Below are 13409 nucleotides of genomic sequence, written 5' to 3'. Positions count from 1 at the left end.
AGATAACTGCAGGGGATGGAGACATTTAGCAAACTGAATGAGGATGTTGTGAGCCCTGGTCTTAAGAGGTGTTAAAAACTGTGTAAAAATAAGGATAAGGTACTTTAAATTTTGCATATAAATGAAGTTTTCACATGTAGGTTGCTATTGACAGGGAAAGGCTGGTTGCAGTTGCTAGTATCTATCTGCTGGATCCTGTGTTAGGATGAATGCTAGAAACATCCTCATTAATTTAAATTAAGAAAAGAAAACAGTTCAACCTTGTAGCTGGCTACATTTAGCTAAATACATTCACCAAAAGGAAGATGAAAAAAAAAGAGAAAAAAAATCACAGGAAAGGAAACAAGTTCCATTTTTTAACACAAAATTATCAATTGTTTAATTTGAGACAGGTGTCTTGTTAATTTCCCGAAAATTAACATAATTTAAAGTACTGGGCTGGACATAGATACTTGTTGGAGATGAACAAGTGTGATGGATATATGTAGATAAATCTGTTTTATATTTATATTTATTAGAGTTGTTTTCTGTACATCAGCTGGCTCAACTGTTGTTTGCTATGTTGAGTCAGATTTGCTAGAAAACTCCAGTAACAAATAGCAATCTCATAAACAAACATACAGGGATGCTTTCCTGCATTTAGACATAAATTCAGAGTAACTGATAGGCCTGCTGAATTACTTGGGACTATACAATGTTTGGACTTCAGCATCTACTTACACTTTTTAGTTTTGGGTGATTTAATTATTAAGTAGAAGGTAAAGCTAATTTGACATTCCTAGGACAAACTGATATTTGTATGGGATTTGGGTTTTAAGGAAGAATAAAATACTGTTTGAAAAAAAAAAAAATACTGACTTCAGGTATCAACAGGCACAGCTGAATTTCTATAGCATAAGCGATAGCTACCAAAAAAAAAAAAAAAATCTTAAAAATAATTTAAAACCTATACCACATTGGCTTTTGATTTTCACTTAGTTAAACAGGAGGAAGAATTCATCAGTCTCTCAGTAAAGTGTATAACCAAGAAACACACAGGCAAGCATTCATATGTTTTGAAAACTAAGGAATTACAGAAACTTACTTAGTGTAAAACTCCTACTCACCTCCCCTGAAAAGTAATATGTGCGCAGCCTACTCATGCTGACTCGTTTGCTTAAGAAAATAAGTGTGAAATCAGAGACGGAGAGAGAAAGACAAAATGAAGAGCTTACCAGAATATGAAGTTTATATTAATTTCAGTATACATTTAGTGCAATGTACTCTGTGCATACTACAGGTTGGTTGTAGACACCATCATTTGAAGGCTACCCCAAATTTGCTCCAGTGAGCAGATTTACAGTAAATATAGACTGGATTGTAGGCTTTACTGACAGGGATGCCTCCCAAGCAGCTGTATGGCACACTGAGGGAAGGACGCGCTGCTGTCTGAGCCTGGGGCTGGTGGCTGGGAACTGGCAATGAGCTGTTGCAGCTGATGCCACTCGTTATGAAACCACAGCTACAGTGAGACATCAGCATACCTACGCCATCTGTATGCAGGAATCCAAGGAAGCAGTTACATAGATAGTAGGCTGATATATCAGGGAGTACATGGTGTTCCTACCCACTCTCAATACACTCTTTTTAAGAGGAGCATAGACATAACCTGTTATTCTATAAAGAAAACGTCTTGGCTTGTTCTTAAACTTGTGAATAAAGATGAACAGGAGAAAAACACTTTTTAAAATAAAAATATCTTTTTTTTGGAACAACTTCATAGGTTTCCAGGCGTACTTGCTCAGATGGTGGATTGAACTAATCAACATATAGCTGGCTATTCTCACAGGACTGTCATTTTTGTGAATTCTAAAATGTATATTACCTGGAATAAGACATTTTAAAATTAATTTTTTTTATTAAAGACCGATTTTTTTTTTTTTTCTGGTAAACCTTCATTCCTACTGCTTCGGTACTGTAAGCTCTTCAGGAATGAATTTCTATCTTACTACCTTCCTGTACAGCAGCTCATCTGATGTAGACCACAGTGTTGTCTACCCTGCGAGTAAACACTCTCTGCGGAGAGGTATCAGACGAGTAAATTAGAGAACACTTAAGTTGAAGTGTTATAAATACTCAATACCATACAACTTATTGCTAAAGTGCAGATAGGAATCTTCTTTCTTCATCTGTGCACTAAGGAATGAAGTCTCCACTGTGGAGAACTTATTACAAATTTCATCTTACTCATATGTTTGCATGTAGTCCAGTGCTATTTTCTCCACTGGTTTGGAGAAAATCCTTCTGTTCCCCCTTGTTCTGTATGACATTGTCCTGTAGAAGAAAGCCCTAATCAGAGTATTAGATGACTTGATCTTACAGATCAGCTGTCTGTCAAGATTCATTTGAGGAGAATTATTGTACATGTTAAAGTGGGTAGTAAAGGCTAAAGAGTGGAGAAATCTCAGCCAAAATTAATTCATCCTACATGGTGCAGTGGCCTGGGATACAGAAGGATTCAGTCTGTGCCAGGCATGACCTGTCAGCTACTTTTTAATTTAGTTTTACCTTGTGATGTCAGGTCCGTTATCAAATCTCTCAGACCCCTTGCTCTTTTCCAGCATAAGAACCTTTGTCTTTGTGTAAAGTGAAGAATCAGACTCCATTCTCTCAGCCTGTACCACCTCCCACTCACCTCCTCCTTTGCAGTTGAAAGAGATAAAAAGGGAATGGCTTACACACAGGCTGAAATGATGTCACCTTCTGGGCATGTCTTTTACCTTTCTCATGTGTGTAGGAGGAAATTTTCTTTGGAGCTAGTAAAATATAGAGAAAATCCAATATTTTAATGCTATCTACTGCCTTTTTAAACCTCCTTCTCTCCTGCTGCACACCTGGGACATGCTCTTGCACACAGTACAACCTAAGGCCCTGACCCAGCAAAATTCTGAAGCAAATAGTTGGCTGCAAGTACACAGCTGCTGGCACTGGAGCTGAACAAATCCAGGCTCCAGCAACTCACTGAGCACGTTATTAAAAAAAATGGAAATACAATTAAGTATGCACCCAAATAATTCACAGGTCTGGAATGTAAATAAATAAATAAATGAACACCAAGCAAGCCCAAAGTAAGAACACTGGAACATGGAACTGCAACATTTCCATGTTCACAATAAATTTGTTCAGGCATTTCATGCTCTAAAACCAGGGAAAACACATCACCAGTAAGAATCACCATTCTTACTTGCTGATAGTTGCACAAAGAATAAACAGCTCACAACTGCTTATGTTGTATGTTAAAAGAAAAATCACAAGCCAAGGGAGTGTGCCACAGAGAGATGCTGCTTACTAATTCCAGAATATTTCTCTTTACTCACATATTCCTTGGGGCAGCTCTTTCCCTTACAGCTGTGTGTGCCTTCACACACAGGAATTTCCTTTATTTCAGGATTTGCCATCTCCATTGGCAGGAGACCTCAGCAAAGGTTTAGTTTCTCAGCCAAAAGACTATCATTCAGTGTGATTTTAAACAGTGTTGTATAGCTACTTTCAATGTTTATTACAATATCATAGGATAATTCCATACTGAACTTTCATGTTAGAGTGGAATTTTTCCCTGGGAAAATATTGTACTGTAATACATCCACAGGAGTTTTTCACATTTTCACCTGAAATGCATCTATATTTTCTGTATAATACTTTTCTTAATTTCACCCTGTGCCTCTTAACTTTATTCCTGCTGCCTGGTAACAAATAATTCTTTCATTTCATAGTAAGTGTTGGCTATTTTGATTCTCCCCATGTACACCGAGTCAGCCACTGCATCTCTTCCCCATTGGCCCAGTTCTTGCATAACTAAACTATAATTCTTGGTGAAAAGTGGTTCGCGGTTTGTGCTCTCTGTAGTCCAATGATTTGGCCCAATGGGCCATTCCACATCTTATAAATCTCATAAATCTGCAAATTTTTTGCAGGTTGACTACGTGTTTGTGCTAATGAGACAGAACAAAAGGCTCTAGTAAGACTCTGTCTCACCAGGCTTGTTTTATTCTAAGATACATGTTGTTCTTGTGCTACACATACTGGCTACATATCCACAACTTCAAATTACAGTTTCATGGAAGGTGAAAGAAAAGTGAGAAAAGGGTGAATTATTTTGTTTCCACTATATTGTATCTCAGATTCTTGTCTAACTTCTGATATATTATTCTCCCTAAACTTTATTCTGTTGAACACAGTAATAATATTGTAACCATTTAATAACCAGCTTCAGGTACAATGTAAGTAATACGGAGTACAAATGTTCTGATAATTACCGATTTCATGAATAGTTACATTGCTTCTAAGGAATAGTAAGAATGTACTTTTCAAGTTCTCATATTGCAACATACAGCATCATGTTTCCTTTTTTTTTCCCTGAATTAACGTAGGAGTACACTATAGATGTATTTTTCCGCCAAAGCTGGAAAGATGAGAGATTAAAATTCAAAGGACCTATGACTGTTCTTCGGTTAAATAATTTAATGGCCAGCAAAATTTGGACACCTGATACCTTTTTCCACAATGGAAAGAAGTCAGTGGCTCATAACATGACGATGCCAAATAAACTATTACGAATTACAGAGGATGGGACACTGCTATACACAATGAGGTGAGCCCTAAAGTATTTTTATCCTTGGTTTAGTTTGACAATTTAACTTGTTAAAGCATTGTATTTTCCAAACAGGAAACAAGTTCCTTTTTGAGCATAATTTGTTTCCCACTTACTAATTATTTTCACAATAGGCCATGGAATGATGGACAAACCGAGGCATTTGCTGTGTTTATTTTTTTCTCCTCCTGCTGTGCTATCTTTACATTCCGTGGATGTGTTTTAACGCTTGAATTTTAAAAAGTAGCTATAGTATTAGGAATCCATCAGTTTGCAAAGGACCTTAATTTGGGGTTGCTTTCAAGGATTCCATCAGCAAAGTATAATAAAGCCTGAAATTTTAGTATAATCAAGACTACTAGATTTTGTACAAGAGTCTTTAATCTTTGGATCCTATAGAAAGCAGATTCTAAGAACTAGCAGATGCACACAGAATTCATTGCCCTTTCTTCATATTTCTTGTGCTCGGAAATATAGAACATGATGGTCTAAAAATAGACATTTCTCATTCAATTCATAACAAGAACAACAATTCACTAAAGCATATGAAAAATAAAGAGAAAAAAGTTGTGCTGGCACTACTCTTAATGGAAACATATTATTCTTTTCATGAATGACTGAACTTTAGCTGTCCAGTTGTTGGCAAAGGAGTTAAATCCTTTTGAAATAACGATGGATGCACAGTCATGGAAACATTCTGGATTAAAAGACTGCAAATTAAACAGTGGAAAAAAAATGGTAAATTGTCTCTACAGAGCTACACATCCCCTGTGTGATTCTGTTGACTTAAAGTCAAGTTGGATAGCATGTGAACACTGAGTTTTCTTTTCACAATTTTAAAGATTTTTTTTTTAAAAGCAATACAAGTACTTGGAAAAAAAAAATAGTCTCCAGACTTTTGGGAGCCTGTCAAATATGTTCATTTTATTTTGCAACATCTTTCAAGACTGCCTAGGCTAGGGTAGTTATGTAAAGTCCAGGTCAATTTCTCTTGTCTTCCTAAATGCTTGGCTGTTAAGGATTTAATCCACAAGAACACAATCTTGGCAGCACATTGTTCACAAATGTCTCTTTTTTTGACCATAACCATTTCTATCTGCTCACCTTTGCAAGTGCCCTAATGCAATCTTCTGCCTAGTATTCAAGTATTATTGTTCATTCCTTGCTGTTGTGTGGTATGTGGCTGTTTCTAGTTTATTTAATCTATCTTATTGAGAAATATATTTGCACCCAAGCTGATGGCAACAAAATTATTTCAGCAAATGTCTGAGCATCCAGAGTGGGCCAATTTAACAATGGCACCAAGGAAGCCATTTCAGTTTCTAATAGATTTTAATTCTCATGCCACGTTAGAAGTCTGAGCGTGTCTCTGCTGTACAGTGAAACGCAGTAGTGGGGCAGAGCCAGTTGCATAGCTCTGTCTACATGTGCCTGTCAGCACCCCCAGCCAGACAATTCGGGTCCCGTTCTGCTAATTAATCACATAAGAGATATTATGCTATACTTATCTATGTGTCTTAATAGAAGTCTATTTGCTATTTCTATGAAACTAGAATAAATGTGTCCTTTTACTCATTAATCCATTATAGATTGACTGTGAGAGCAGAATGCCCAATGCATTTAGAAGACTTTCCTATGGATGCACATGCTTGCCCTTTGAAATTTGGAAGCTGTAAGTTTGTTTTAAATCGAGGTTTCTCGCTTTTTAGGCCACTTTACAAAAGTATTTGCAGCTGAGAAAACCTCAAGGTTATAGTCTTGTGTATTTTTTTCACTTTTATGCAGGGTTGTATTTTGGTTGTGAAAGATATTTAATATAATGAACCTCCTCTATGTGTTTTAAATGTCCTCCAATGCAATGCCTGGACATTCAGAAAAGAAAAATGACAGTGCTCTAAACACCTAGAAAAGAAGTTTGTCATGTAGAAAATGTTGTTAATCTTATAGTTACTTTATTTTGTTAAGACCTAAAATCAGTGTTAGAGAAAAGCAATACAGACCCTGGATAACTGAACTGGTTTAGGTACATGCAATTCCCATACTATAGTCTTGGCATGTTTAGAACTAAATTTAGCCTAAAATTATAAAATAACCATATTACAGCCATGCAATATTTCTGGAAGTGAAAAATCTCGCAGATCTCCAAATAGAGTCCTACACTTGCAGCATTTGTAGCCTCAGATTAGAGAACATACTGGACAAAATGTAATGTAATTAAAATCAGTGTAATAACTGACAAAGCTTTCTGGAAGTTGAGAATTTCTCCCCAAACTTCAGTTTGAGTAGCAACCAACCTGACACTGATACTTTCAAACTTAGCTAAATATAATATTTTTAAAAAGTAAATATAGCTCCCCTTCAACACTTTAACTAAGAAAAAAAAGTGAAGAGCTGTTTAGCTCTGTTTCAAAACAAACAAGGAAGACAAAATGTGTGGAAGATGTAATAGTGTAAAAATTGTTTCCTCAATGGCTATTTTTTTTTTCTAGTAGAAATGGGTCGTTTTACTGATAATGGGTACATAGTGGCTTGATCTATTTTATAAGTCAGCAAACACAACACCCAGTTCATTCTTCAGATGGTACCAGGCAGGGTGATAATTTACTTTGAGCTGAATAGATCTATGTTTACCATGAGAAAGGACTGATGTTTTGCCTTCAAAGAGCCACTAACCTCCTAGATAAGATTTAGAGAACAAAAAGCTCATACAAACTCATAACTGACAAGAATAGTTTACTCTTTGACTGTTAAGTGTTCTTACAGCACTTCCAATAAATCTTTCCAAATCTCCTGTGAAACGGAAGGGGGTGGGGGGAAGCCTTACTCCAGCTAATAATAGGGCGAATAGCTGCAGTGGGTTCTTGATTAATAACGGGAGATCTGTGCTGCTGAGATCCCAGTTAGATCAGGAGTGGTCCCAGGACTGAACCTCTTTTGAAAGTGTTTATGTGGACTGTGTGCTCAATCCGGGAGGTGGGAAGATGGCTAATCATGCATAAAACCCGCTAATGCACAGTTAAACCATCAACAGTTTTTGAACAAGTGTGAGCCACTAGATCGAATTTTTGTAGAGTTGATAAGACACCTGTCGACGCATCCACTCATCACTGAGCCACAGCCTGAACACCAGACACTCCCTAGTCTGAAGAATAGTTCTCATTTTTTTTCCTACATCGAGTTCTTTCTGGACCACTGTGTCACAGATTAGTGTACTCTTGATTCACAAAATGCATGGCTTTCTGGATTACTGAGGATCTTGCCTTGATTAAATGATTAAGAGATGCAGAAATTGTGAATGAAAAGAGATAGATAATATGGATTTGAGTACAACTCCAGAACCACACCACAACATAAAATAAGATGGCAAAAAGACATCCAAATACATCTGCATATCTTATGTATCTAAATTGGTTTCCTTTTTATCATGCAAAAAAACCTTCTATTATCATAATATACATAATTTCCTTAAATTAACAACAGAAAAAAAACGCCCACCATGATATTACTTACAATAAAATCAGAGGCAATCACCTGCATTCTAAGCTCAGAGAGCAGGCATGGTCTGTCATATTTTACAGGCTACTTTCATTAGGTTTTTGGTTTGGACACTAACTGGCTATCATCCCAGCTGTCCTAAACTGGACCTAGCAAAACAAGTAACTCCAAATTCTGTGAAGAGCCATGAGACAAAAGCAAGGAATTTTCAGGGAAACTTTGCATTCCATTGAACTAAATTTGCATTACATAAAATTTGTATTACATTGAACTAAATTCAGGTGATATAAGGAAAAAAAACTTTTGCAATGAGGGTGGTGGAGCACTGGCACAGGTTGCCCAAAGAAGTGGTGGATGCCCCATCCCTGGAAATATTCAAGGCCAAGTTGGACTGAGCTCTGAGCAACCTCATCCGGTTGGAGATGTCCCTGTTCCTTGCAGGGGGGTTGGACTGGATGGCCTTTTCAGATCCCTTCCAACCCAAACCACTCTATGATTCTATCTTCTAATCTAGGATCACCCTGTAGAGGAGTTCCTTCTGTAACATGGTTTTACTGCAAATGGTGCCTGTCCAGAACAGGGCCTTGAAACTGGACCTCTCCCCTCCTTCTCATCAGATTATATGTCATAATTATCAGATTATAGAATATTTGTCTCAATATTTAGTTATTGATGTAAATAAAAATATCTCCCACATGACAAATAGCTGGACTCAAGCGAGATAAGAAAATTATACTCACTGTTGTACACTAACAGTTTTTATATTTAGTTACCACTTTTTCAGTAGGAATCAGATTTAAATACATTTGGGACATTTTTGCCAAACAACTAAAGCAATTCATTATAATAATCTTAACGGACTGTAAAATTTACTGACATTTAATTGTCATGAAAGCCATGCTTTAAGTGCAGACTACAATATTACACTTAGTAGCTCCCCAAGGTAGTGTTTGCCTAGCTCTGTTTGGTTTGGATTAAATTGAATAAGAGGTTTTCCATGTCCTCCAGTGTTACTCATCGTTTGTTATAGCTGGATTCAGAAAAGCCTCATACTGAAGGAGTCGCACGTCTCCTATGGACTCTGCCCGTACTGTAGAGGCCGATAAATGTTTGACCCAGCTCCAAGGCTGAAGTGATTTGCCAGAATAACAGCTTAAGCTAGAGTTTATTCCAATGTAAATTCAATGTGACAAATGCTAAAGAGATTCTGGAACAACAAAAAGCCATATGTTGGCAAAACAAAATCAGAAAGGCAAATGCTCTCCTCAACTCTTACCACGAAAATCTGATTGTCAGTTTAAAACTAAGGCCACCCTGGAAAGCAGCTGTGAGAGCAAAATGCTGTGTTGCTACTTATGCAATATCTGAATTGGGAGCTGAGGGTGGAAGCTGAACAGAGACTGAATCTGGCAGTTACAGGGCAGGGCAAGCTCACGTCCACCACTGATGACTGTACTTTCCCCCAACCCAATCCAGTGGTTCTCAGCAGCTCAGGAAATCAGTCCTTTCTCTTCCAAACTACTCTCATGCTCCAGAACAAGTAAAATGCTTGAAAATTAATATTATTATTGCCACTCTTTCTTTATGTAACTGGATTATCAAGTCAATACTTGTACTTACTGTGGCCATTATTTTTAAGGTCAGAATTATTAAGATGTAGATTTGCATTTGCCATTGATTCCAAAAAGCCATGTATATGTTACAGACCTTCACAATATGTCGTCTGAGGGTAAAAGCACTCTTGTCCTTCAATAATGTAGGATCAAATGCCGTACAATGAATTTATCAGCACACTCCATCCAACACCACCTCTTCAATTACTGTTATCTCTTACATTGATAAGATAAAATTACTAACTTACAAATGAGGTCAAGCGAATCAGATTGCTCCTTTTCCTTTCTTGCTTGCCAGTCCTGAAAAAAGGGAAAATCTCGGCCTGTAGGTAGGAGTCTGGTGTCATTTTAGATGCCATAAGATGTCCCATCTGGCTTCCAGCTGCCTTTGGTGGGCGCAAGCTTTATGTAGGTTCTGATCACACATTCAGTCCCATACACATCTTGGATACTCTTAGGTGTGAAGAATGACACTAGATGCCTCTAGGTAGACAACTAACTCCCACACTCACTGCTCAGAGCCAGAGCTGTCAGACTCCAGACTATGGAAAACGACAGAAGAATTTTACAACAGAACTAAGATTAAATATATTTTTATATAGTTTGATTTCTGATAACATAAGTAACAGACTAATAACAGCACAAAATAGCTGGATAGTATATGTAGTATGCTACTGAATTATCTGTGTAACACATTAGACTACTCAGGTTTGGAGACCCCACAGTGTTTCTCTTTTGCTTTGTTCAAGACTCAAATAAATGTGATCTTGAGTATGAGCATTTGCCAGAAATAACCAAAGCTTAAAAAAAAAAAAAAAAATGTGATGTAAAACCCACTCAAGCCTAGTCAGCCTCAGAAATGTCTGCTGTGCCTGTTATACAGCAAGGACAGTGCAAGGAGGGGATAACCAAATGGAGAGCTCTAGCCAGGCCAATGATGAGGTGGTCACTGAAGCCACTCTGGGAAGGACTTATTTTCTTACAGTGGCCCAGACAACACCAAACTATGACAAATTGAAAAGACTGGGGCAGTCAAAGCAGTTAAAAGTTAGAAAACGAGGTGGAAGTCCTTGCATGCCCATAAAATCCCACATCTCACTCTCGCTTCCGGTTATCCAGATTTTACATAGGTAGGAATGGTTTAAGGGAGAGAAACTTTTTCATACTGTTGTGGACCAGCCTTAATCCAGCTCTACAGCACATATTTAGCTAATCATTGTATATTTCCCACAGATACAAAGTTTTAGTAAGCTAGTTGTGGGTTTCTACAGATAATTAAAGAGAATGTAATATTCAAACTGCTGCTCAAAACATTATTCTGATAAAGTCATGTGGCAATAGAAGGTGCAAAGCTGAAATACTATGTATTTCTTTTAAATCAGATGCTTATACCAGAGCAGAGGTTGTATATGAATGGACACGGGAACCAGCAAGGTCAGTGGTTGTGGCTGAAGATGGCTCTCGATTGAACCAGTATGATCTGCTTGGACAAACTGTGGACTCTGGAATTGTTCAGTCCAGTACAGGTCTGTGAATAAGTTTTTTTTGGAAGGGTTATATTTAACTGCCAAAATAAAATTTAAAGCAGGAGAAAAAATACAAAGACCAAAGAGTGAGAGGGGTAAATTGCAATGTATGAGCTTCAGATTAGGAAAACATGACTCTGAAAAGATAACATACCCTGGGATTGTTTTCCTACTTCAACTGGAGGTTAAAATATTTTAACAATTAAAAAGCTTCTACAGTGACAGATCTAACCAGAAAAAAACCCCGTAATTTACATTATAAAGAAGCATTCCTTATATCCTTATTGTATTATCTGCTTACTATACAAGCTTAAAAAAATAATACAAGAACGTGAATCCTCAAAGATCATATTCCTGGAGGCAGTGAAGTAAATTGCTAAAAGCAAGCATACAGCTTCTCAAGGAGGTATTTAAAGAGAAAAAAAAATGTCATCAAATTTAAAACCATCTGAAACATCAAAACAGGATTCAGGTGTCTGAATGCTAGCACCAGCTTTAACTCCAAAACTATTAATGAGATACACAAATGTAGCTGACATATACAATAGTACATGCTTGTAACTTGAAGCTGGCTAAAAATCTCTTCTTTGTCATTTTCCAGTGTTTGTTTCAAGATGTAGGTGTTTTTTGTTTTAAATAATTTGGAAGGGGCACAAAGACGTAAATACAGTAATAAACTGAGCATGGGGCATGAAGAAGAGCTCAGTGTTGATGAGACTGACTATTCAATGGATCAAAAGTAGCAGTGCCTTAGAAGTAGTGCTGTTGCTTTGGATGCACTCAATTTTGTAACTCAACTAGAGAAGTACGGTTATACCTGCATTAACCAAACTTTCTAATATGTCATTCATAAAGTCAACGAACATTTAAGGAAAAGTGAGTCAATGTAAGGTGAACAATAATTCATGCCTTTTTTTTTTTTTATTTAGCTTACCAAAATATATTCATATGCTGTATTAAGCCAAAAAAATTCCTCACGGCCAGAAGTTTGTAGTGGACCAATATTCAGGTTACTGGTTGGAAGCTTTTGTTCAGTTGATGTAATCATAAAAGAAGTGAATGGGATAGTGGTAATAAGGACTTTGCATAAGAAAAATATCAACATAACTGCTCCCATAGATTCGCTGCGTCCATTATTGGGCACTGAGGCATGCACCGGACAAGTAAAAAGAAAAGGGGAGAACTCTTGCTCTGGCCACAGCTAGAAATGTTGCTATTGACTTTTGTGGAGCCAATAATTCACCCTAGCTGCCCTTTGCTGAAAGGTCAAATAGGATTTGTGAGGAACTGCAAGGATCTCAAGCTCTTTGCTCTTCCTGTTCTGAAGCTACTCACTCCGAGAGACCTTGGCAACCTACGTGCCGCCCTTTTGCACTCATCGGCAATTCTCTGCTTGCTGGATGTACTAGAAGGGCAGCAGGATAATCAGAAGAAACTCATAAGCTTGAAACATATCTAAACCAAACAGATGATACCAGATACAGTTCACGGTAATTAGATAGTAACATGAGAAGCACCTTGTAAATTGTTAAGAAAGGCAGATAAGAAATTTTTAAACAGAACTGAAGGCAAACATAAGTAGTGTAAAAATACTTCATGCATTTCCATGAAGAAACAAATAAATATTTGTTTTGTCCACAATATTTCATAAGTTTCCTTTTTCTACCTGAAGAAACTCTTTAACATGCCTATCTATAAAGTTAAATACAGTATAATTAATAATTGCTGAAATAAAGATGCTATTGCTTAGATGCAGAAAAACATTACAAAGAAGTAAATATAGAGGTTATAAAAAATAAAAATAATCCCATTAAAGAATCCTTCTAGTACCAAACTTGCAATCCTCTTTAGTTACTATCTGATAAGAATATATAGTGGTGAAGAAAAACATTTATTGCTTGCAAATTCAATATGTCAAGGAAAAATTCTTCTCAATTTGCTCTGGAAAAGAAAATACTTTACCTTCCCCAAAATAATGATGGGGATCACCTACTCAGGTAGGTGGGCCTTGTCTCAATATAATCTTCCAGCACATCTTTGCCCTCTGATCATCTTTGTTTTAAGATACAACGTATGTAGTGAAAATTTTGAAATCTCTCCTTAGTTTCAGAGTTGCAAATGATGACTAATCTGATAAAAAGAATT

At 36.9% G+C, this 13409-nt stretch overlaps 1 protein-coding gene across 4 annotated transcripts in view; it reads left to right on the top strand.

Moving 5' to 3' along the window:
- Window positions 1-13409, top strand: part of GABRA1 (gamma-aminobutyric acid type A receptor subunit alpha1) — a 42589-nt gene that overhangs the window by 17223 nt on the left and 11957 nt on the right. For all 4 annotated transcript variants that reach the window (XM_086758572.1, XM_086758573.1, XM_086758570.1 and 1 more), the window contains 3 exons: window positions 4410-4630; window positions 6220-6302; window positions 11121-11264. In XM_086758572.1, coding sequence (XP_086614698.1) covers window positions 4410-4630; window positions 6220-6302; window positions 11121-11264 — 448 coding nt within the window. The remainder of the gene's footprint in view (window positions 1-4409; window positions 4631-6219; window positions 6303-11120; window positions 11265-13409) is intronic.

Source organism: Chlamydotis macqueenii, chromosome 14 (genome assembly GCF_036417535.1).
Source record: "Chlamydotis macqueenii isolate bChlMac1 chromosome 14, bChlMac1.mat, whole genome shotgun sequence".
NCBI classification, from domain to species: domain Eukaryota; kingdom Metazoa; phylum Chordata; class Aves; order Otidiformes; family Otididae; genus Chlamydotis; species Chlamydotis macqueenii.
The sequence above is the reverse complement of the archived record's forward strand: the minus strand, read 5'-3'. Positions and strand labels throughout refer to the sequence as shown.